Source organism: Mesoplodon densirostris, chromosome 10, assembly GCF_025265405.1.
Source record: "Mesoplodon densirostris isolate mMesDen1 chromosome 10, mMesDen1 primary haplotype, whole genome shotgun sequence".
NCBI classification, from domain to species: domain Eukaryota; kingdom Metazoa; phylum Chordata; class Mammalia; order Artiodactyla; family Ziphiidae; genus Mesoplodon; species Mesoplodon densirostris.
Window position 1 is genome coordinate 5,299,016 of NC_082670.1, and position 26,387 is coordinate 5,325,402.

General features: G+C 46.1%; 1 protein-coding gene across 1 annotated transcript in view; it reads left to right on the forward strand.

Moving 5' to 3' along the window:
* The first annotated feature begins 377 nt into the window (after positions 1-377).
* The window catches only part of LY86 (lymphocyte antigen 86), a 51,029-nt gene continuing 25,019 nt past the window's right edge, over positions 378-26,387 (forward strand). Inside the window, exon 1 of the mRNA XM_060111094.1 lies at positions 378-504. Within this exon, the coding sequence (XP_059967077.1) occupies positions 378-504 (127 nt within the window). The remainder of the gene's footprint in view (positions 505-26,387) is intronic.

The window sequence follows — 26,387 nt, forward strand, 5'->3', positions numbered from 1 at the left end:
CACTTTCCTGAGTTCTCTGTTCCACCCGGGGGCAGGGCTGTAAGGAGGGTGGGGCAGGAAGGAGGGCTTTTTGGGGGCCCAGTTGTAAGGCCCTGCATCACTTGCTGGCCCCTCTCTTTGAAAGCAGAAAGTCAAACATTAGCCACCCCGGACCCAGACGAGCCTCACCCGTTGATTCAAGCACCAAAGGTTCTGGGAAACAGCATTCAAAGGCCTCTGCTGACTGCCTGTTGCTTCTCAGAGTGGTTCCTCAAGGAGCATAAAATATGAGAAGTGAAACTGAACATGTCACCCCTTTATGAGAGGAGGGGAAGCACCCTGAGGGCCCTTTCTCTTGGGCCAGTTACTCTTCTGTTGTTCACACACAGGACCTCGCCATGCAGGTGCTCATGGCCGCCTTTCTTGTCTGGACTCTGATGTCTCCCCAGGGCCGTGGCAGGGAAGCCTGGCCCACACACACGGCCTGCAGGGATGAGAACTTGCAAGTCCTCTACCAGAGCTGCGGTAAGCGCTTTCTGAACGTCTATTTCTGTTCATGGGGAAATTAAGGCCCACAGATGTGAGCTGCTGGAGTGTTTTGTTGGAGTGGGGTAAGGGTGAGGGGGACAGTGGCCAAACAGGTCTGTGAGGACCCCTGGGAGCCCTGGGCAGAAGCAGCAATCGGCCGGGAGAGAGCTTAAGATTATGACAAGAGGAACAGAAAAAGACAGTGAGAGTCTAGATACAGCAATTCATTAACGTCACAGAGCCCGAAAAAGAACAGATTGACCGATGAGTCTACCAAATCGTGAAACCTCGCCAGTTCAAGATCAGGAAGAGATGTTTCTGTCACCTCCCTCGATTGTACACCTGGGACACCTTGCCAAGTTATTTCATTTGCAAGTTGAGTGAAAAGGTCATTTATGCCAAAGGAGAAGACTCCTGTCCTTCTGATGACACTCCCAGAGCTTCTATCACAGCAGCAACATCATTCATTCATTCAACAAACACTTATCTGGCAGCTGCCGATGCCAGGAATTTCTCTAGGGCTGGACATAACAAAAGGGAATGAGCTACGTTACCCTATGGGGCAAACGTAGATACCAACCAAAATTGCAGTCTAATGAATAGAATGCTGGGAACTGCCGTAATCAGTGTCAGAACCGAGTCTTTGGAGTGTATATTCATCTACTGGAGCTGTTAGAACACCACAGACTGGGAGGCTTAAACAGCAGAAATTTATTGGCTCACAGTTCTGGAGGCTGCAAGTCCAAGATCAAGTGTCAGAAGGGTTGGTTTCTCCTTAGGCCTCTCTCCTGGGCTTGCAGACGGCCATCTTCTTCTCCTGTCTTCACTTGGTCTTTGCTCTGTGCCCACAGGTTCCTAGTATGTCTGTGTCTCTTCTTATAAGGACATCAGTCATATTGGATCAGGGCCCACAAGTATGACCTTGTTTAATCTTAATCACCCCTTTAAGACCCTTACTCCATATACTGCCATATTTTAAGGTACTGAGGGATAGGACTTCAACATATGGATGGGGTTGGGGAATTCAGTCCATAAAGGGGGCCTGAGTGGTCAGAAAGCAGCCCAGTCTCAGGATCACAGCTTGAATGAAGATTAGAGGGACTGGCTCATGAAGTCATGACATTGTGAAATATGCCACTTTGGAGGTAGACAGGGGTCAGAATGCTGTTGGACTGTAGGAGGTGGAAAGGAGATGCCCTTTAAGCATCTAAGTCGGCTGCATGATAAGTTGAGGAGTAGTGTAGATGTTACACTCAGCAGAAGCTGATCCCTACGGCTGCCACCCAAGGAGCTGCCTCAGAGAGGTCCACACTTCACTCTTTTAAAAAGAAGGAACATCGAGCATTGAAATGCACACACAAATTTTTCTAGTGTAAAAGAGAAGGAATGGCTGGATGCTGGAAGTGTTGATCACCGGACTCCTGCTCTGCCTGTGGGGATGGGATGCTTTCTGCTGGCGTCTATTCATTTCAGATGCAGGACCAGAAGCAAGACTCGAGATGAATGCCCTGCTCAGGATTTGTTTTTCCAATTTGTCCTCCCATTAAGGGTGGCCATGGCTGGTCCATCCCTCAGACCAGCCTGACGCCTGCAGCATTCGTCCAAGCCTGGCAAGCACCTCTCGAGCCCCTGCCGTGAGAGACGAGAGGAGCAGATGTATCAGGGAGAGAACAAGAGCTTCTCACCCATCCGCCCAGGGAAAACTACTCCCTCTGAAGGGGTGGTGGCTCCATGGGGTCAATGAATGCTGACCACAAACCCTGCTCCAGGCACTCAGCCAAAGGAATGGCGGAGACGCAGTCCTAGTCCAAGCGTGGTGGGAGGATGAGACAAGCATCAGGGTAAAGGCTGCGTGTGAAGGGCTGGAACAGAGGCGCAGGTCCGGCACCAGGGGACATGATGGTCGGAGAGGGTGAGATTGGGACCTAAACCCATCAGGGAAAGGTCATCAAGCTTGGGTTCAACCTTAAAGGGTGATACAAACAGTAATTATAGCATCTCATGTTCGTAGAACGTTTATATGTGCCAGGCACCGTGCTAAGGGCTTTCTAAGCGTTATTCTCATTTACAGATGTGTAAACTGAGGATTAGAGATGTCAGGTAACTTTTCTGAGGCCACAAAAGTAATAGTGACAGAATTACATCCCCAGTGGCACAGAAGAGGCGTTAGGTAAATATTGGTGGAATTAAAATAAATTGATCCCAGGCCTGTCTGACTCCAGAGCCTACTCTGAATCACCTGCCGTGTAGAATTTTGTCAGAAGGCAAATGGAGTGGAGGTGGGGAGCAGGAAGGAGCATTTTGGCAGAGAACAGCATGTGTGAAGTTCGGGAAACGTGCCCAGGATTAGAGTTCACGGAGCTGCAGAAGGGCTGGGACGTGGGGGAGGGTGAGAGATGAGGTGGGAGATGTGGGCAGAGCCCAGGTGTGATGGGTAATTTTATGTGTCAGCGTGACTGGGCCATGGGATGCCCAGATAGCTGCTTAAACTTCATGTCTGGGTGTGTCTGTGAGGTGTTTCCAGACGAGATTAGCACTGGAATCAGGGGACTGAGTAAAGCAGATGGTCCGCCCGATGTGAGTGGGCCTCACGCAACCTGCGAGGACCTGAGTAGAACACAAAGGCAGAGGAAGGTTGAATTCACTCTCTGCCCAACCGCAGAACTGGGACCCTGACCTCCCGCTTGCAGCCCTCCTGGTTCTCAGGCCTTCAAAGTACACCACCAGCCTTCCTGGGGCCCCGGCTTGCAGATGGCAGATCGTGAGACTTCTCAGGCTCCATCCTCATGTGAGCCTACACCTTGTAATAACTCTCTTTCTAGAATAGATGCATACATGTAATTCCATTGGTTCTGTTTCTCTGGAGAGCCCTGACTAATACACCAAGAGACCCAGACAAGGCTGGGCTGTATCCTTTTGGCAGTGAGGAAAGGATTGCATTTTGGCAAGATTCCTCGGGTAAGGGTAGGAGCATGGATATGAGACTGAAAACCGTTTGAGGCTTCAGGCAGGATTTGTAGCCTAGAGAATCAATCATCCAGGAAAGAAATCATGGGAGCTAAACAGCAGAATTTTAACAGGCTTAATGTCAGCAGGAATCTTTGGTGTACGTTGCAATCAGCAGAGAGGAAAGCAGGGTCCTGGGAGCTCCTCTAGGGGTGGGTCTCCCTCCTCTCTTGAGAGCCTTTGAGCTGTTGGGGACTGAATGGCTGCATACCCCTCCGCAGATGGAGACGCCCCCTCAGCAGCTGGATTCACAGCGGGGCAGCCCCTCGAGGCCTTCGCACTGATGACATAGACATAGTATGTGATGCTTCAGTTGTGACGCTTCATCCAGGCCTGGGGTTTAGACATCCCTGGGCACCTCAGGGGTCCCAACATGTTCACAGATGTGGGAGGATCAGCTGACAAAAATAAAGGATCTACTGTCTTCTGGGTTTAGCGCTTCATTTTTCCTTTCTCTTTTTGTTTTATCATTTTAGTGGGAGGGGGGATTTTCGGCTAGAAACTGTTCTGAATAAGACAAAAATCCTTGAGGTGAATGAAAGAATTTCATAAACGGTTATGGGGCTCTGAACACAGACCAGGAAGTGAGCAAAAGTGTCTGAAAAAGGAGAAGTCCTGCTTTGTCCAACCGTTAGTGCTGCAGCAAAGAAGAGAGTGACAGTCTTTATAAAAGCCCAAGGGGGAACAAAAGCAGTCAGGGGCCTTTCTTTTGTTAAATCATAAGACAATTTCCAGGGCTAGAAAAAGCCCAGGGGCCCCACACCACATACATGCCCCAAATGTCCACCAATGTGTTTACTGAGGTGCTGCTTCTATCACACGAAGATGTGACATGGATCACAAAAGTGCACGTGGTCGGAAGATGAACTAGACGGTAGGGGAAGCGGTGGGGTGGGGAAGGGGAGGGGAATAATAAAGCCGGGGGGTTGGGGAGGTCAGGACACTTACAACAGAGGGGGCAGCGGCGTGAGGGATAGGAGCTTGGGGTCTGGAATCATTCCAACCCCTAGGCAATACTCTCTGTTTCCGGTCTTTGATTGTAAAATGAGTTTCCTTGGTGTTTGGTGGCTTTAAAGGACGTGCATTGATTCTTTTAGAGTTTTGGAGGCCAGGAGTCCAAAGTCAGTTTCACTTGGTCAAAGGACACCCTCACTTGGAATCTCCAGGGGAGGATCCTGTCCTTGCTTTGTCCGGCTTCTGCAGCTGCTTCCCTGCATCCTTTGGCTCACAGCCCCCTCCTGCATCTTCAAAGCCAGCAGCATTGCACCTTGCCTCAGCTGTCACATTCCTTCCTTCTTCTGTGTCAAGTTTCCCTCAGTCTCCCTCTTGTGAGGACGCTTGTGATTAGGATAATCTCATGACCTCAGAATCCTTAGCTTAATCACTTCTGCAAAGTACTTTTTGCCACTTAAGGTAACATTCACAGGTTCTGGGGATCGGGGCATGGATATCTTTGGGAACAATTATCCAGCCCACTACAATAGGGATAATAATTTTATCAGCATCTCAGGGCTGTGTGAGGATTAAGTGAAAAGGACTGTGAACGGTGCTGAGCACATACTATGTGCTCAGTAAATCTCTGCTGCTGTTGACTTGTAAGATATTTCACCGTCACAAGAGGTATATTTGCCTCTGAGCTTCCTTGAAGCCAAATCAAACAAGGAAATTACACTGTTTACAAAATGAAACCAGTTTTCAAGGAGATGTCCAGCTTTTCCTGACCCTGGAATAAGCTGTGAGAAGCATTTCTCCCCGGAGCAAGTGGCATCCTGGACAGCATCTCTACAAGAGATGCCACAGTGACTCACATCCACTGCTGTCTGTGGTGCCCCTCAGTGTAGACCAAGGGCTCATTACCAAAATGAAACTCAGGATCGATTGTGCAAAAGGCCACAGTAGAACCGTCCTTGAATGCAGCACTTGCAGGTCTGGGTTGCTCAAGGGGAATTTGGACACCCATAGGAATGGGTGAGCTGCAGGTGCTCCAGGACCCATCCGTAAATACCATTATTGTGGCCACTGCTGCTGTTGCTGCTGTTATGGGGTTTTTGATAAGGGTTGGAGAGCAGAGATCTAAGTTGTATTTTCTGGCACGAGCCTTGAGCGTACACCTCAGTGTTGTCCATGAACCTGCCTTGACATCAACCAGGCAGAGAGGAGAGTCATAAAAAGTAAAGGACCTGTGACACATGCCCAAATCGCTTCATGTCCCCCTTTTTGGTTTCTCTGATACTCACAGTCCACCTGGCCATTCACTTGGCTCCTGGGGGGTCGTCTAGGGCAAAGGTCAGCAAAGGAAGCCCACAGGCCAAATCCCACCTGCTCCATGTTTTTGAACAGCCCATGAGCTAAGAATGGTTTTTACATTTTTAAATGGCTAAAAAAAATTCAAAAGAAGAATAATATTTATGACATGTGAAAATTATATGAAATTCACATTTCTGCATCCATAAATAAAGTTTTTTGGAACTGTGCTACAAGGGCACAGTGAGGAGTGTGACAAGGACTGGAGGCCCACAGAGCCAAAAATATTAACTATTTGGCCCCTCGTCGAAAAAGTTTGCTGCTCCCTAGTCAAGGTCAGAAAGAATCTCTCAAGCTCTTCACCAGATCAGAGCCTCAAGTCCTGGGTCTTCTGGATGATTCTAGCCATAAAGAAACTCCATGGCCAAGTGAACTTGGCACTAAAACCACCACGACTGCAAAGGATTTGTAGGAACCCATTGAGAGAATCGTCATTGCCATAACAATCTCCTGCTTCTGTATAACGTTTTACCATTTATAAAGTTCTTCCACTTGTAAGGTCTCATTCAGTCCTCATGAATAGCCCTAGGAGGTATGAAGGGTGTGTCTTTCCATTTTCCACATATAAAAACCGAAGCACATATATATTAAATATCTTAACAAAGTAACATACCTGAGCCCTTGATACAAACCAACCTAAGTGACTCCATGCCCAGTGACCTAAAGCTGTTATCGCGGAACTCTAATATGGATTAAGCCATGCCAGCTGATCCCAGAAACATAGGGTGGGGACAGGGAGAAGGCACAGCTGAAAAACTAAGTCTTTGGGTGAAGAGGTGAAAACCCTTAAGTACGAGCAAAAGGAGGAGGAGGAAGAGGAGGGGGGAGAGGGAGAGGGAAGGAAGACACAGGGAGAAAGGGGGCTGGGCAGGAGAGAGATGTGTCTTCTGATTCAAGGGTTGTTTCCCCCTCCCACCCCTCCCCACCAGTCTCCCCTCTCTGCACAAGTTCAGAGCTGGGCCAGTATGGCTCTTCCCAAGTGTCCCCCAGGACCTATAGCAGCCACAGAAGACAAGGAACACCCACATCTATGTTTGTCAGCCTTGGGTACCAAGTTCTCTTCGGTGGCGAGGTGTCTGGAAATGACACCTCCCAAATTAAAAGAAGCCAATGAAAGGCCGTTCTCTTACGAGTAAGAACAACACGCTTTATGGTGGAGCCCTCCTGAGCAGACGTCATGCTCACCTCATAGGGAAACCCTATTTCCCTCACACCTGAGAGCAGCTTCCTCCGTGAAGAAGTTGGGGGGAGCCCCATCTCCAGCAGTAAGTTGAGGGTGGTACCTGTGGGACAGACCAGCCACCTGGGATGTCCTAGGGTCAGGGGACCATGGCGTCTGATCACTGTGATTCAAACTTGCAGCCAACACCGGCTCCCGCTCCTTGAAGGGATCAGCCTTGTCCACTTCTGCCCAAATCGGTTTCACTTTATCTGACCTCCAAAAAGTCCTTAATGACAAAGTCAAAATCAGGTCACAGGCACCTGAATAAGCCATAAAGAGAGCCACACAGACAATGCATCAGACTCTAAGAATGCGAAGCAACGCTGGCCACATTTCCTTCCAAACAGAGGGTGAACCGCAATGGCCTGGCTGCAGAGCGGAAGGACTTTGATAAAATATCCTAGGAAAAAAACTGTTTTAAACAGTCTGGAAGGAAAGGGAGGGGGAAAACCTCCTCTCCTCAAAACCTAATAATTCTTTAGTAAACGGAGCATAAAACAAACAAAAGAAGCAACGACATCAAAAAATAATAATATGAATGGAAAACATCACACGCCACGTAGTCATTTAAAAATACTTTAAAAAATTACATGCAGAAAGCAATTTCTCTGTTTATTTTCCTAGATTAATAGGGATATAAATACTGGGCAATTAAAGAAAAGTAAACAGCCAGAGAAACAAAGATGCAACTTCAAAGGGAAAACTTAGGGCCTGCAGGATTCAACAGCTAGTGGCCTTGAGCAGAGTGGGGCCTTTTTGCCAAACTTAAAGACAGGAAGTTGATTTAAAAAAAAAAGAATGTCAACATTGTGATGCAGATTTTAAAAAATGGGAACAGGAAAAAGTCAGAAGTGGACAGGAGCTGGAGGGGAAACAACCCAACCCACAGATGCGCTTCTGCCAAGAGCCCCTGTGTTCCTCCCTGTTTCCCTCTGGTTGTTACCATTTATGGCCAAGTCTCCAAGGTGGTGTTACTTCTCCTAAGAGCTTTGTAAGAGATGCTGAGTAACTTACTGAATAGGGACCTATGGAGACAAAAAAGCCAAGAGTGTGTGAGTGTAAGAGGCTCTTTCCATCCTCAGGCAAAATTGGAGGGGCGGCTTAGCTGAGTTTGGGGAGGAGCCTCTTTGGAGAGTTAGTGATGGGGGAGGACCATCCTCCAGCTCTGCAGCTATTTCTGTAAAGACTACAGCCGCCAGTGTGAGGTCCTGGGCTAGGCTGGAGACTCAGGCCGGCAGAAGGGGCAGCGCGGGTCCAAAGCAGCTTTTTTCTTAGAGGCTGAGGAAAGCGAAGGAGAGAGCCCCCTTCCCAGCTCCAGCTCTTCTCGCTGGAGCACCTGGCAGAGCCCAGCAGGTACCAGGCTCCCGTCACCCAGGAGCCCTAGGCTGGCAGCGCCCTCAGCATCACTGGTGAGAGCAGACGGAAGGCACAAAGCAGGGGAGTGCTGATCAAGCATACAGGTGGGGAGTGGCGGCGGGGGCACCCTCCAAACCTCAACCCTAAACAACAGTTCAGGGAAAAGGATAATTGAAAGAAAAGGGCCACCCACCCAGGAACTGTGTGCCATCTGGCTTAGCGTGTGTTCCTTCTCTGGGATGCCTTGTGAAGTGAGAGCCCATGCTCCTGATCTAGTATTTCATTCTGGGGTCCTAGAGTAGCCAGTTGAGCATCCCTGGAAGTACTCGGGGTCTCCCGGGAAACAAGCGCTATAGAGTTCACGCATGCATCTGGGTGCGGCCGGGGTGATTCCTGTGCAGTGGGCAATGGGCAAGCCTGTGTCTGCTGGCCTCCTTGTGAGGGATCCGAGAAGGCCGAGTTGTGCCTCTGTGCCTTTTTGAAATTCTGCGCCCGTTTCCCCTGCGGCGCCTCTGCACTTCCAGAACAGAAGGAAGTAGTAACCAGGCCAGGAGGTGATGGCCAGGAGGAAAAAGAGAAAGATCCTCAGCCCAGAAAGTGCTGCTTCCAAGCACAACTTAACAGTGGGAGATTCACACAGGCTCTCTGGGGACCTAGAGTGAGGTCAATGGGCTCCCTTATTTGAAGCCTGGCATCTCCCCTCTGGCCAGGTGGGAACTGTGCCAGCCCCGGGGACAAATCCAGACGAGAATGATCAGGGTTCCCTCTGCCTGTTCACCATTAGAATCCTTTCCCATAGCTGGGAACTTTCTTATTCGGAGAGCTTCTCTGTATGTTTCAGTGCTCAATTTCATGCTTCCCGTAGTACTGTATCAAAAATAGTCCTTTAAACAATTAAACTCTACTTGCATAATTAACAAATCAAAACTTTGTAAATTTAACAAATTACTTTTATTGCAGGCATATATCCATGGCTCACGAATTTTTTAATAGAATTCTCTTAAGCATGTAAACAAATACAGCGGATTTCCTTAAATGCTTTAAAATCTTTAAAGGCAGGCAAAGCAAGCACAAATTATCACGGTGACTGTTCCATTTACTATGACCCTTTCCTTAAACTAGTGTCAAAATATTGGTACTATGCGTTTAACTTTCTTTCTTTATCATCTTTACATTGATGTTTATTCTTCCTGTATTCTTATTTTTCTTGGAGTTATAAAAATAACTTAGTTCAGTATTTTCCTAGCTGTCTAGTATGTTCCCGACCAAAGATGAAGACTATCACTCAGACCAGCCAGGACACAGGTTCTGAGTTACCAATCAATTGATCCTGGGCCTGGTGGCAGCGGGTCAGCCAGTTGAGGTCTCTGTACTTAAACTTGACCTATTACATCCTGAAGACCTTTGAAGCCCCTTGCTTTCACAGGGTTCCCTGTATCCTGCTGCTCTTTCATCAATTGATGTGTGTTTTGCTGGGTCATTGTGATGCCATTCTGGCATTAGTATGCATTAACCCAGCCTGTCAGCATTGCTGGAAACGTACACCTACCACCCTAATGTCAGAAATACAGTGAGAGGGGTCATTTAGGGGAGATGATGGATTTTGTCTGCACAGTTGAGGCTCATCTTTACGACATTTAGCTAACTCAACCTCTTAGAACATAGCACTGGATTGTCTCTCTACTTGTATATTCTGTGTGGTTTCTGGTGCTGACTTGACTCTCGTCCGGCTTTCTATCCAATTTTTACATGAGGCCACTTGAGCTGATCCATCCTTCTGTCCCAATGTTTCCCAAGCACTTCTGTTCTATGTATATACATGTACTTGTTTTCTGGCTTATTCACAATGCTTTGTCCTTACCACTACCTACTTACAAAGACAGAAAAAAATCCCGTGGTTCTCCCTACTCTGTCCAAACGGGTGGGAACTCTCTGAATCTCTAAGAACAAGGCTTCGCGCTCATCGAGTGTTTGGGATGTGACGCAACTTCCTTTTCGTCTTTGCTCAGGCTGCCTCACCCAGACAAGCCTGTGAAATGATTCTGAAAGAAACGCGAGAGTTGAGGTCTTCAAGAGCCCCAAACAGCAGGCACTGCCTTTCTCCCTATTCCCAGAAACTGCCTGGTATCGCCCCAATCAGCAGAAGAGAGCAAGTCCCCGGTGGCCTCCTCCCACCTGCCCCCTCCCGGTCAGAGATGGCACAACAGGGCACGGCCCCCTGCCCCCCACAGCATTGGCTTGCCCTCTGTTTCCAGCTCCGTGGCCAGTGTAGAGGACTTTGGTCTCTCCAGTTGCAGTTGTCAGTGGCTGTAGAGCTGCTGACGGACAGGAAGGGAGTACACTGCAGCACGGGGTGAGGTTTCTGACCATGGCCTTGTGGCCATCTGCTGTGGTCATGGATGTAAGTGGCCTCGAAAAGAGCCGGGCAGCCAGGGACTATTTATTTCTCCACCAGCCTGGCGCTCTGCAGGCAGGTGGGGCGGGTCAGCATTCTTTCAGTCCCCGCCCACAGGCTCAGGGCAGACGGGGGGCCTCTTACAGAACTAGGAAATGTGCTGGCCAGACAGAACCTCAGGGCTTCAGTCCAAGCACCTCCGTGTTCAGAAGAAGAAACTCGGAGCCAGAGAAGAAATGTGTCCCAATCACGGCCACAGAGCAGGGTGGTGGCGGCACCGTCCCAGGACCCTCCTGGGCAGCTCTGCGTCCTGTCCTCTGCATAAAAGCCATGATGTGAACTCACCCAATGTCAGGCCAGAGATACTGCGTACATCGCGACCAGATCTTCTTCATACTCACACCCCCAAAGTGCACAGGATCCTCTTTCTAGGCAGCCCTTCTCTTAAGGCGATGTGCCCTCATCCCTCCCTGCCAGGCCCCTACAAAACAAGGGACTTTGTGTATACACAAGAGCTAAGGGGGCTCGTTTATAATACCGAGAGGACCATTTAGTTCCATAAATGTCCTATCGCTGTGAACTTTACATACAAATGACATAGTTTCATAGAACAGTGAAGGCAAGGGCTTGTTTAGAAGGAAAGCTGACTTCTGCGGTATATGAGCCTCATTACGGATTCCAACAACACTTAGAAAACAAATGACCATGACAGAGGACACCTGATGAAAATACGATAGGTGACTCAGGCCCCTAAAGCCCCAAAGCTTGACATCAGCAGCCTGCTTCCTCTGGTCTTTTCTCCACGTCTAGAAAAGCTTGCTAAATAGAGCCAGCTTCAGCCATGAAGACAAATGCCCAATCCACCCACCTCCCCCTCCCCTGGTGTCAGCAGGCTTCGGTCTAGATCCTGCATGGTGACTATTCCAGAAGGGCAGTAGTGGAGACTCAGTTCTCTGGAGTCTAAATTCTAGCCTGACTTACATGGAGCTGATGGAATTCAGGCAGGACGGAGAGTGGATAGGAAGATCGTGTTCCAGGGTGAACAGCTTTTCTGCCTCACACTTGGCTTTGGTTTTAACTAAATGAAAGAACAATTCTTGTGTCAGTGAGTGTGCACGTTTCCAAAAAAAAAAAAATACCTGAGGAGAAAATTGCCGATGGCTCTTGGTTTACTTGAAGCAGTGGTTGAACAGCAAGTATCAAGTGTCCCACTGTGTCTGAGGTTTTAGAGCTCGTAGCCAAAATAGTGAGCAGGAGACACCTGTGTAAACACTGCCTGCTCTCGGGGTCTCAGCGGTGCTGTCTTCCTGGGGGAGCGGACCTTCAGAATTCTGGAAAGCAGTGGCAGAGAGAAGACCATGGTTCCCTTCCTGCAAAACTCATCATTTCCTTACATCTCACCCATTCCAGAAGCTATAGAGCTTGGCTCAAACGCTCAAATACACTCATGGAAAAGGCAAATTATGAAGGAAGTGGGTCAGTTGTAATTTACAATAGAAAGTTACAGGGACTATAGCGCTCCTCTCATCTCAAGGAGGAAACTACTATTCAGCTCCATCCGATAGCTGTGTGGGATTGTGGGACCCGGGATGTCTAACCTTCTGTTATACTTTTTCAGAAGAAAAGTTCCTAATCTAGAAGCACAACCTCCTAATTTATGAATATGGCAATTAGCCTAAGTGTTTTGGTTTTTTTTAACATCTTTATTGGAGTACAATTGTTTTACAATGGTGTGTTAGTTTCTGCTGTATAACAAAATGAATCAGCTATACATATACATACATCCCCATATCTCCTCCCTCTTGCATCTCCCTCCCACCCTCCCTATCCCACCCCTCTAGGTGGACACAAAGCACCGAGCTGATCTCCCTGTGCTATGTGGCTGCTTCCCACTAGCTATCTATTTTACGTTTGGTAGTGTATATATGTCCATGCCACTCTCTCACTTCGTCCCAGCTTACCCTTCCCCCTCCCCATGTCCTCAAGTCCACTCTCTATGTCTGCCTCTATATTCCTGTCCTGCCTCTAGGTTCTTCAGTACTATTTTTTTTTTTTTAGATTCCATATATATGTGTTAGCATACAGTATTTGTTTTTCTCTTTCTGACTTACTTCACTCTGTATGACAGACTCTAGGTCCATCCACCTCACTACAAATAATTCAATTTCATTTCTTTTTATGGCTGAGTAATACTCCATTGTATATATGTGCCACATCTTCTTTATCCATTCATCTGTTGATGGACACTTATAGCCTAAGTGTCTTTAAACGTTGTGCAGGCCAAAAAACACATCTGAAAGCTAGGAGCAAATCAGGCTCTAGCCATTTATAGCCTCTGCTGTAGAGAGGGGAGACTTTAGTCTGGTTATGCCTTTTATTTTTTTGATATCTAGACCCAAATGGCTTCCCTTCCTGGACTCAGAGTATCTCTAAAAAACCATCTTACAGTTCAGTTTTAACATCACTATCCTCTGTATCAAAGTGACGTTACCATATGAATCCCCAAGAATGCCAAATATGTAAAAGTTAGGTAACCAGTTACTCAATTTGGAATATTCTTGCTGACCTAAGAATCAAGTATTCAAGTATGTCCAGTCCATGCTATTTCCGTCATCATCCAAACACCTGGAACTGCTAGTTAGATTTTTGACCCAAATCTGTTGAAATGCTTCTTGCCACCTACAAACTTCACTAAAATGTGTATTTCTAAAAAAACACTAGAAAGCAGGAGGCCTAGAATATAAACTACTCTAAAGATGAAACTATTTCTTTGTATTTATCTTTGAAACCACAACAATTAGCATCATATACATAGTCAATATTCATTATAAATTAGAGGAATAAGTTTAAGTGTTAAGTTTAGAGTTTCCTGAGAAATTATCAGTGACACAGGAATTGAGTGCAAATTTATTTAAGAAATGATTCTGGGAAGAACCAGAAGAGAGTGAAAAAGTGAGGCAGGGAAGAAAAGGAAGCCAATCCAGGTAACCACTGTGGGCAACTGAAGCCTGGTTCTTCTGGGGACCCCTGGGAGACCCGTGAAATATGTCTTATGGTGGTCAGATCTGAAGGGAGAAGAAACTGGGGCATTGATCTAGCAACTTCTATCTGTCATGGTTGTTCCTGGGTACATTGACTCCCCAGCACTACTGGCTTGACAGTGTATAGAACAAGCTCACTCCCACACCCAGAGAAAGCCCTCAGGCAGTCATAGGTATCTGCAGGAAGGCTTTGGAGAGAATAAATCCCCTGCTACCGTACCCTTGTGCATTGGAACTTCTCATATACACAAAAGCATTCATGAAGAGGACACTGACAAAAGAGAGACCAAGACAACCCACAAAAAGTGTCCATTGCAGATGGAATGGGCAAGCTTCTGGTCTCCACATCATGAAAAACTGTCTTGCTATAAAACATCTGGGTAAAATGCGACACAAATCTTTTTAAATGCATAGGTAAGCTTGCATGAAAGAACGGGAGGTTTCCAAGAGCCAGAGCTAAAAGAAAGCACAAAAGCAGAGTGGAAAGCCAGCACCGAAGCTACGTCTGCCCTCAGAACAGGTGTTTGACTCCATGGGCCAGAATGTGGCTTCAATGGCTCTGTGAGAGTCTGGCAACCATGCCCTGTGCTGTGCAAGATGGAAATCAATCCCACCATGAAACAAGGACCATCAAAGAGTTATACCCACAGTTAAAAGTGGACAAGAAAAAAAAAAACACATTCTTCAGCAAAATGGAAGACAAAGAAACTTATCTGACTCTGCTTGGCCTCTGGAGAAAGTAACTCTTCCCTGAGAACCAGTAACTCCAGACCTGATATCACCACTGGTTTGGGGCTCAAACCTCTATATACAAAAATGTATATTCCCTTCATGATCCAGGAAATCCCAAGCCTAGAAATTAAGGTGGTTCTTGATTGGGAATACCTGGGACATATTGACAGAAGAAAATGCAAACTTCCTCTGGAGGAATACATACTCTCAATTCAGGTTTCACATGATTTCTGAAGATTGAGCTCACGATCCAAAATTTAAAAACACAAGGAAATAAGCCACCATGAGGGAAAGTCAGCAGAAAAACAAAAAGCAAAAGTATAGCCCTATATGTATTAGATTTGGAAAATATAAGATACAGAATATAAAACAGAGAACATGTCATTTGTTTAAAGAAATAAAAGAGGGAATCTAAAACATGAACAAGGAAAAATACAATATAAAAAAACACATTTGAAAGATTTGAAAAAGAGTCAAAGAGAAGCCCTTAAAATAAAATATTTAATTGTTGAAATAAAAAAATCATGGCTAGGTTAAAACACAGATTTTAAAATAGCTTAGAGAGAACTAATGAACTGGATGAAAGGTCTGGAGATATTACTCAAAATGCATCATGGAGAAATCGAGAGATATGAGCTATAGCTATAAAACAAAACAGAGATAATAAGGAAAAGGCAATTTCTGAAGAAAAGTACTGGGATTTCCTGGAATTAGTGAAAGACATGACTCTTCAAATTCAGTAAACACAACAATTCCCATGTGGGATTCATAAAAAGAATTCCACAACTAGACCCATCAGAGTAAAACCACAAATTAACAAAGGAAAAAAATAACTGGTATAAATATATAGCAAGAGAAATCATGTAGCAAAAAATTATATTTAGACTGATAGCAGATTTTAATATAGCAACAGCAATATACTCAGAGAAAAGAGAAAACAGCAATCAACCTCGACTTCTATATTTAACTAATTACCACTCAAAAATAAGAGGGAATTAAAGACTTTTTTTGACAAACAAAATCTAGAGTTTGCCACCAAAAGACTCACAGTAATGGAACTTTCTAAGGCAGGGGTCCCCAACCCCCCAGGCCATGGATGACTACTGGTCCACAGCCTCTTAGGAACCGGCCCACAAAGCAGGAGGTGAGTGGCGGGTGAGCAAGCGAAGCTTCATCTGCTGCTCCCCATCGCTAGCATTACTGCCTGAACCATCACCGCCCACCCCCACTCCCCCCACCCCCACACCCCATCCATGGAAAAATTGTCTTCCACGAAACCGGTCCCTGATGCCAAAAAGGTTGGGGGCCACTGTTCTAAGGGATAATTCAGAAAGAAATAAAATGTTCCCAGAAATAAGTTCTGAAATGCAAGATGGAATGGGAGAAAAGAATTAATACATTAAAAGAAACAATGAATGATAATAATATCTAATTTGAAACAGGAATGTATTTGTCTCCTATTGTTGCATAATGAATTACCCTAAAATTTAGCAGTTTAAAACAACAACCATTATTATCTCACAGTTTTTAATGGCTGAATAACTTACATATATATAAATATAATAAAATGTTTATCCATTCATCCGTCAATGGACATTTAGGTTGTTTCCATGTCTTGACTATTGTAAATAATACTGCTGTGAACATGAGGGTGCAGATATCTTTCCGAGTTAATGTTTGTGTTTCCTTTGGATCTATTCCCAGAAGTGGAATTGCTAAATCATATGGTAGTTCTATTTTTAATTTTTTGAGGATCTACCAGATTGAATTTTAAAAATCAGCTCTCTGCTCTTTAAAGAAATGTACCTAAAATACAAATCTACAGTGAACATCACATTTAATGGTGAAACACTGGAAACACTCCCTTTAAAACCAAGAACCAGACAAGAGTACCCACCATCACCTACTCTATTGAACATGACACTGAAGGCCCTCACCAGCACAGTAAATAAAATGTTTAAGGATTTGAAAAGAGGATACAAAATATTATTATATGCGTACAATATGACTGTCAACATAGAAAAACCTAATCTAAAATTTATTGGAATTAATGAGAGTTGAACTAACAATTTATTTTGAAATCAGTGTATTACATTATTCCAAAAGATAGCTAGCATACGTAGCTTTGGTTAATTCACTTTCACAGCTGTAGAATATATCATTATTCGCATAGACTAAAATTATATACATTCTCTTTTTTTAAATTTTTTTTTAATTTATTTATTTTATTTATTTATTTTTGGATCTGTTGGGTCTTCATTGCTGAGCATGGGCTTTCTCTAGCTGAGGCGAGCAGGGGCTATTCTTTGTTGTGGTGCACGGGCTTCTCATTGCAGTGGCTTCTCTTGTTGTGGAGCATGGGCTCTAGGTGCGTGGGCTTCAGTAGTTGCAGCATGCAGGCTCAGCAGTTGTGGCTCGCGGGCTCTAGAGCCAGGCTCAGTAGTTGTGGCGCATGGGCTTATTTGCTCTGTGGCATTTGGGATCTTCCCGGAGCAGGGATTGAACCTGTGCCCCCTGCATTGGCAGGTGGATTCTTAACCACTGCGCCACCAGGGAAGCCCCTATACATTCTCCTTTTAATAAAGATTTAGGTTGCCTCCAATTTTTCACAATTACAAATGGTTGTGAGCATCTATTATTTATGTCTCCTTATGTCAGAAAATGCTTCCCAACCCAGGACTTTTCTTTCCATTTCTCTGAGGCTTAATTAAGCCTAGGCAAAGGTATGTAGAAGAATTTCTCTAGTTTAACCAGTTTTGTCTAGTAATGTTTCCATACAATAACAGTTTTTAAATGTTATGTTCTGAAAACACATGAACAGATGGCAAAAAAAAAAGAAAAAAAGGCTGAACAATATCCAAATGGTTCCAATGATGGCGTGAAGGAGATGGGTGAGGTGTTGAGTCAGGTCTGCTTGAAACTTTGCTGTGATCAGCTCACATGCTGCATTGAACTTGTGTGCAGGTCATTGGGGCAGGTAGTCTGTGGTTATTCAGTAAGTGCATGACTCATTTATTAATCTGAAGTCAGGTTTCCATCTTATTTTTCATGTCAGTTTGCAATCTTCCAACAGAATTCTTTTTATATTTTTAGCAAAAGTATTTTTAATCCTCTAAACAGGAGGAAACTAATAGGATTGTGTTGATTCAGGAAGCAGAGAAATGAGTCCTTTTCTTAATTAGGAATTTATTTTGCTGGCAGAGGGTCCAAACCAAAGGCAGCTGGTTCTTTTCTCCTCCAGTATCGACCAGTGAGTGCTTGTAGACCTATGTCATTCCTGCCACGGGATTCTGTTCCTGGGTGGTCCATGTCACACAATGAGAAACATCCTTCTCCTTCCCATCAGGGAGAGCTCTACTGCAAAGCTGGGACATCCAGCAGATTCATTCTGGTTCCATCTCCTAATGTGAGACATGCAAGAATAAGTGGTGAACTGGTTCTGGGAATTTGGAATCCTGCTTCCCGGATTTCAGTACAAGACATCCTGGTGGAAACTGTCATTGGGTACCGACTCCACCTTCTCAGTAAATCTCCAGGGTGCTTTTAGGAAGAGTTGATTGCATGCTCTGGAGATACTGTGCCTCTTATTCTCTCATGAAGGATGCATCTGTGATCCCCCTTGAACATTTCCTCTCCCTTTCAGTGCCTTCTGTTGAGCACTCATGCTCATTCCATGTCAGGGTGGTCAATTCAGAAACAGTGTCACTCTCTGGACACTTTGCTGACTGCTAACAGTGAAGAGGAGGGTCTTTACACGTGTTATGGACTGTATTGTCTCCCCAAAAGTCATATGCTGAAGCTCTAAACCTCAATGTGATGGTATTTGGAGGAGGGGTGTTTGGGAGGTAATTAGGGTTAGATGAGGTCATGAGGGTGGGGCTCTGTGATGGAATTAGTGACCTTCTAAGAGGAAGAGACCAGAGAGGTCTCTCTCTCTGTCTCTGCCATATGAGGACACATGGAGAAGTCAGCAAACCAGGAAGAGGGCTCCTACTAGGAGTCAAATCAGCCAGCAACCTGATCTTGGATTCCCCAGCTTCCAGAACTGTGAGAAATTAAGCCACCCAGTCTGTGGTATTTTGTTGTGACAGCCTGACAAACTAAGACAAACCATCAGCTCCGTCAGTAGGCTTGCCTCCTAGGAAAAGTGTACATTGATGTTTCCTCCTGTGACTCTGATGGGGGGATGGAAGCAGCAGTGGACACTTTGTTACCCAGTGTGAGGAGAGCAGGACTCAAGGGGGAAGAAGTATATAGTAAGTTGTTCTCACGCCAGAAAGTGCTGGGGAAACAAGTCATAAGAATTAGCACTTGTTCTGCAGGCCTCCATGTGACGACGTGACAAGAACTGCCTCAGCGGTCCTGAACACAGTGCTGGGAAGTAAGGGGGGCTATGGAAGGAAACCCCCATCACGGCTGGTCATCCAAGCCGCCCTCCCCCAGGTGGACATTAACAACAATTAGCCACTGCTGCATGTGCATCTCACAGCTTCTAGGATTTGATCGTTCCTGAGAACATCCATCTCATATCATGGAGGGAGTTTTGCCCGAAACTTGAAGGCTGAGTGAGCAAAGACGTTGTCAACCCCCTGTAGTTGTTGACTACAAGCCCCTTTCCCGATTCCTCCCAGGGAACAAGCTTCTTGGGCAAGTGTTTCTCTTAAGAGGGCATGCCTACTAGGCTGGAGGGAATGTAATACACACGGCCACTCTGGAAAACTGGCTGTTTCTTATAAAACCAAACATACGCTTACCACATAACCCAGCAACCTCAGTCCTGGGTATTTATCCCAGAGAAATGAAGACTATGTTCACACAAAAACTTGTATGTGAAAGCTCATGAATGCTTTATTTCTAATAGTCCCAAACTGGCCAGATGTCCTTCAACAGGTGAGTGGTTAAACAAGCTGTGAAGCATCCACACTACGGAAAACAACTCAGCCACAAAAACGAATAAGACGCACAACCACCTGGATGGGTCTCCAGGACACCATGGAGAATGAAAAATATTCCAATCTCAAAAGGTTGCATATGAGGTGATCATTTTGTAATGTATAAAAATATTGAATCACTATGCTGTATACCTGAAACTAATATAATATTGTAAGTCCACTATACTTCAATTAAAAAAAAAAAAATATATATATATATATATATATATGACAAGTTAAGAAGCAAGCGTACATACTGTATGGTTCCATTTGTATAACATTCTCAAGGTGACAAAATTATACTGCTGGAGCAGTGATTCGTGGTTTCTGGGGTAGGGAAGGGGGGGTGGGGTAGAGAGTGCCTGTCAAAGGGCAGCATGAGGAAGGTTCTTTGTGTCTGGATCTTGACTGTGTTGGTAGTAGTTGAAGGAGTGAATAACAACACCGTTACTAAGATTGCGTTTAAGCTGCAAAGGGGCCAGGCCAGGCAGTGTGGAGTGAGAGCTTGGGAGATACGCCTTGCACACAGAAGACGGTTTGACTCTATGCTGACTATAAAATGAGAGACTTAGCGTATACGTGTATCTTTTGTTGAGTTTGTGTTTTGGCCATGTAGTATCGTAATTAGGTGATGGAAGTGTTATACTCCAGATGAGAGCAGAAGCCTGTTCTGGTTTGTCTTTGTATCCCCAAGGCCTAGTGCTCTTCCTGCCATGTGTCAGGTACTCAGTAAAATGAATGAGAGGCTAAGTTGCAGTTCCCATTCTCCAGCCACTAAGATGCACTGTCACCTGTAAAACAGGTTCAAGTTTGCTCGTACCCTCATGCTAAGATTTTTTGTGGCACCATGATGCCCCCTTGGTAACACACCATAAAACTGTGCATTTAGTGTTTATTGTCAATCTGTACTTGAGATGCAAAAGATCAATCTCAATAGCTTCAAATGGGTCGTTATTTTCCTTGAGACATTTGGCGAGGTGTTTTGGATGAAAGCTCATCCTCATTCCCATTTCTCTCTTTTTGGTCTCTAATGTGTATACTATAATACAAAAACCATCTCCTCCTAAGCTCGTGGGAGCCAAATGCAGGTTATGCCTGGGGAGTGTAATTCAGAGGCCAAAAGAAGACTCAGGTTCACACCCCTTCTCCATTAATACTGAGTTCCAATGAATCTGATTTCTTTTGCAGTTAGAAGCAGACAGGGTGAGGGATCCAGAATTTTGAATTTTGTGCTGCCAAATTAGCAGATTTGTAGCACAAATTAGTAGCACAAACCTACCTTCACACTCAAAAATGCATTCACCAGGCTTACCAAGCAGCCTGCAGGGTGTAGGAATTCTTGCCCTCTGTACAGCTATATACAGGAGCTGTTCCACTGTGATGGTGTTCATGCATTTTGGTCATGTTTGGTATCAGGAACCATGTTCAAGCATTTTCAAACACCCACTCTACATGTTCAAGCTGAAGAAACAAAAAGCCAGATTGCATACCCAACTTTGGCCAGGTGAGTCAATTCCCAATGAAATGTTGACCAAGGAGACTGGAATGGGGGCAGAACTACTACTATTTGAAATATAATAGCCCATCGGGGAGCTTTGCTATTCTATAGTAATAAGATTTGACAGGTGGAGAAAAAAGGAGAGATCAGGAAATAACAGAACAACTAGCTAGAATAAATCTACCACCTTGTAAGTCATTTCTTTCTCTTCAGTGGCAGGGAAGGAGGATGAGGGAACGGGGAAAGAAACACACCACAGCGCATCAAGGACAGAAAAGAGGATATTAATTTTCTGTTGCCATGGTAATGGATTTCCAGCAATGGCTTCTCACCGAAGACTTCCCCCCCATCCATTTTTTTTAGGGATCCATAATGACCCTTGAATGTTATCCTAGGAATCACACAAGAAAATTAAAACTCTCCCGTGAAGATACTGCCATGTAAGAAAGCAAACTTTCAGATCCATGCACAACTAGGCCTGTACTGTAAACAGTACAAGCTTGCAGAGCTGGTAATCACCCAACCTAAAAGAAGAAGTCAAAAGCAAGATCTGTTTATTTTGTTTTATTTGCAAAAGAATTCTGAAAGATAGTAGAGGTACATCTGCTAATATTTGGCCCGGGACTAGATTTTCAACCACACTCAGAAACTCCATCCTAAGTGCCAAGGCAAATACCCTGGTTATAATGATGATAAAACATGCCATGGAATATCGAACTCCCCTGGAGCAGCCTGTTTTCTGCCAACAGCACACGGAGGAAGCAATATCAGCTCCTAAAGTCGTGTGGGTTAAGGGATGTTAGAAGAAAGTCAGTGCTCTGGATCTCAGGATGTAGTCCCCTGAGTGCTGGAGGGGAGCACAGAGAAAGAGGGAAGGAGTGGGAGGGAGAAAGAGAGAAAGAAGGAGAAAGAGAGAGAGACTACCTTCACGCAGCAGGAAGGTCGTGGACAACCTTGGATGGACTTGGACGTGAACGTGGGGAAGGCTAGTGGAGGGGAGGCTGGAGGGGTGTCAGATCTTTTTCAGGGTGACACTGCTGTCGGAATTCCACCCTCCTCCCCACGGGCACAGGGAAGCCAATGCTTCACCCACTTTGCAACAATATTTAAAACCTAAGCAATAGAACTCCAAGCACATGTGCACACACGTGAACAAGTGTGAGTAAAACTAGTAAAATCTAAAAGAGCCCTGTGGGTTGTACCAACTGGATCTCTTTGTTTTGATACTGTACAATGCGTAAGATGTCACCGTGGCGGGGAAGCTGGGTGAAGGATACCTGAAACTTCTATCTTTTTGCAACTTCCTGTGAGAATATAATAATTTCAAAATACACAATTTGTTAAAAAGCCTCAAGCAGAGATATGAAATTGGAAAATGGGACTGGCGGCATGAGAGACGACCCCCCTCCTCTGTCCTTCAAGCCATGAAACCAGCAACACAGACGATGGACACAGGGCACAGAGCAACCATCATGGGCTAGAGGACTTAGGGATGCGTGGCTCGCCTGAGACACACCAGCTCCTGGCCCCATCAGGCCCTCGGCCCCGCCATCCTCCGGGAGGAATTGCACTTCCAGAGGCTGAGTTTTGTCGTCTTCCCCCTGATTCCAGTTGAGAGCCCAACACTGGCCAGAAACACCCCAGGCCAGCTCATCCTCCCCTGGACAACCGCCCAGGGCCAGCCCCTACCAGGGAGAGCACAGGCAACCAACAGAACTCAAGGCCCAAGAATGGCTCTGAAGCTGAGATGTGTAAAGAACCTGCACATGCTAAATCTTACCCGTTTATCTAAGTCTATTCTACTCCATGAAGGAGCATGGAACAGTTCCAGGGCGCATTTGACTGCCCTTAGCAGGAATGCAGATGCTGCTGGCTGCTTCCCCACCCACCGAGGGATTTCCTGTCAGCCGTTTGGAGGAGCCTGCCTTCCAGGCATACCTGTCCCTGGTGTGTGTGGACAGCAGGACAGGTTGCGGCGCGTCGGCCTCACCCGCTGTAACTGCTGGCCTCTCTTAGGCAGAGGTCATACATGAGGACAGAACAGACAGAAAGGGGGTATAGCCTAGAGGCAAAGGAAAAAATATTTTCCATGAACAGGTCATATATTTTCCTATGAAGCTTTGCCTCTTTCCTCAGTCCATTCACTGCTCTACAGTGAAGGGTCTGGAAGAAACATTTATCTCTGCCCTCGAAGCCCAGGAACACCAGCTCTCACCAACTTTCCCATTTTATTCTTTCAGAAGAGCCACATTCAGATAATCCAATTTATATGTGGTCAAAATTACCTGAGGCAAGCGTCCAAGGTAAAATGCCCCACCCTTGCTCCCAATCAATTCTTACACTGTAAAAGGAGAACTCCTTTAAAAATGCAATCCACTGTCTTTAATTTTGGTAGGTGATTCTGAGGCATTTGTCTGGCAATTGAGAAAGCAATTCTTTTTTGTTTTCTGTGTTTTTTTTTCCGGTACGCGGGCCTCTCACTGTTGTGGCCTCTCCCATTGCGGAGCACAGGCTCTGGACGCGCAAGCTCAGCGGCCATGGCTCACGGGCCCAGCCGCTCCGCGGCATATGGGATCTTCCCGGACCAGGGAACGAACCCGCGTCCCCTGCATCGGCAGGCGGACTCTCAACCACTGCGCCACCAGGGAAGCCTGAGAAAGCAATTCTTTAAAGCAATGGTTCTCCACTAGGCGAGTTTGTCCCCCAGGGGATATTTGGCAATGTCTGTAACCTCTTTGGGCTGGAATTGGGGCTGGGATGTTACTGGTTTCTAGTGGGTAGAGGTGTTGCCGCACAGGACAGCCACCCCCCAAAAATGATTTCCGACCCAAAATGTCAATAGTGACAAGGTTGAGAAATCTGGCTTTAAAGTTCTGCACAAGTTGATTACAGATAACCTCTATTATTCATTCAACAAACCGCTACTTGGAACCTAGTATAATCTTAAGATACTATGCTGGGCCCTGAAGCAGGGGAGCCTGCCTTGAAGCATCTAGTAGAGGTTTACAGGAAAATATAATGTAGTGTAAAGCAGCGGTCCCCAGTGTTTTTGGCACCAGGGACTGGTTTCGTGGAAGACGGTTTTTCCACAGACAGGGGGTGGGGGGTTTCGGGGTGTAGGGATGGTTCACGTGGTAATGGGAGTGATGGGGAGAGATGGGGAGCGGTGGGGAGCGATGGGGAATGGTGGGGAGCGGTGGGGAACGGTGGGGAGCGACGGGGAGTGGTGGGGAGCGACGGGGAGAGACGGGGAGCGGCGGGGAGCGGTGGGGAGCGACGGGGAGCGACGGGGAGCGTTGGGGAGCGACGGGGAGCGATGGGGAGAGGTGGGGAGCGGTGGGGAGCGATGGGGAATGGTGGGGAGTGGTGGGGAACGGTGGGGAGCGACGGGGCGCGGTGGGGAGCGACGGGGAGCGGTGGGGAGCGGCGGGGAGCGACGGGGAGCGGTGGGGGCGATGGGGAACGACGGGGAGCGACGGGGAGCGACGGGGAACAGTGGGGAGTGGTGGGGCGATGGGGGCGATGGGGGGCACCAGATGAAGCTTCGCTTGCTTGCCCGCTGCTCACCTCGTGCCGTGCGTCCCTGGTTCCTAACAGACCGTGGACGCTATCGGTCCAGAGCCCATGGGTTGGGGACGCCTGGTATAGAGCATGCCAAGTGCCAGAGTGAAAATACAAGTCAAAAGAGGAAAGGCTATACGTGTGTGAGGGTGGGATTGGGGGGATGGGAGGAACGGATGTCATTTTCCCCAAGACAACTGCAAAGTGCATACTCACTCTCAAATATAAAATTCACTCTTAAATATAAAACTTGCTCTCAAATGTAAAATTGGAATAACTGCTAGAAAAGAGCACCAAAGCCCTAAGCACTTTTTAAGCAATCTATCTTTCTGTTTTTATACTCACATCCACAGAGAGAAGCAACCTGCTGCTTCCTTTTTAACTTTGTCTCTTATTAAGATTATTTTCCTAACAATAATATTTTTCCAGTGCCAGGGAGATGTTTTATTTCCTTCTCCTGCCCTTAGTTTATTCTCTCCATCTATACATTTAAGATATTGATAAGCACAGTGTACTTTTGCACCTGCTAATTAGCTAAGTGACCCATGGTTAGCCTCTTTTACCTTTCCGCAGATCGCAACTTAAATTTGTTCACAATTTTGAGGATGCACGTTCCTAAACGTCTGTTAGTTGGCCTCTTTTCCCATACCGAGGGCCAAATGTGTAGCAGAAACAATTGTCTCCTTACCCCCTGCTCCCATTTTCCAAGACGAAAGAAACCCTGGGATGACACAAAGATGCCAATGAAGAAGTAAAATAAGCATAAGAGAAAATGGCTTATCCCCCCAGAAAATTAGCGACCAGATCATAGGGGGTTTCATCAAACAAAAGTGCACCTAGATTAGATTCATAAGGCTGAATAGCCTAGTGACCATTTCCATGGCAGAAATCACAGACAATTATGTGTCTTCCAGGTCAGTGATGTGGATGATTAAATGGTCTGGAACACTCCCATCGACAAATGTGAGCCCATAGCTAAGCTGAAATTGAAACCAGTTATGAAACAGAACTGCCAGATGCCATATGCCTGCCTGCAAAATATTCCAGGCAATCTTACTAATCAGAAACTTAACATACGTCTTCAAGGCTCTACTTGGTGAGTGCCTCTGTGCAATACTGGGTGGCAACTTTTTATTTATTTGTTTTTAAGTCTGGGTTTGAATCTTGACTCTGCCACTTGCTAGTTCTTGAACCTAGGTAAGTCAGCACCACCTCTCTGAGTTTTTATTTTCCCATCTGTGAAATGAGGACAATCATGCCTGTCTCTCAAGATTGTCATTCATTCTATCAGTCTAGGTCTGGTCAGGAATTCAGAGACCCTGTCAGTCATTTCAACAGAGAAAATTTAATACAGAGTGTTGGTTAAGCAGTTGTAAGAGAACCAGAAAAGCAGAAGGAAGCAGTGAGGAAGCAGCTACCCCCAGAGGGCTATGAGCAGAGGACACAGGTTAGGGTTGTTGGAACCTGGAAGCTTGAAAGAAGGGCCTGAGGTGCTGAGATGCTGCCAGCTGGGGAAGGGGTGATGGCCTCTGAGGTACCATCATCACAGAAGCTTGGAGCCAGTAGAGCTGAGCCTCAGCTGATTCCAAGAAGGTGCAAAACTCCAATAAAAAAAAAGGGGGGCAAAATAAATAAAGTGTAGTATAAAGTGAAAAAAAAAAAAGAGAGAGAGAGGGAGAGCTGGACACTGGAACAAATCGCCACTGCCAGGGTGATAGGCCATCGCCGGGTGACACGCTCAAGCATCAGCAAGCATGTAAGAAGAAGCAAGGCCTTCTCCCGTTCAGCCCCAGTCTGACCTCTGGCGCATCTCTGGCAGGTGGCAAAGGAGAAA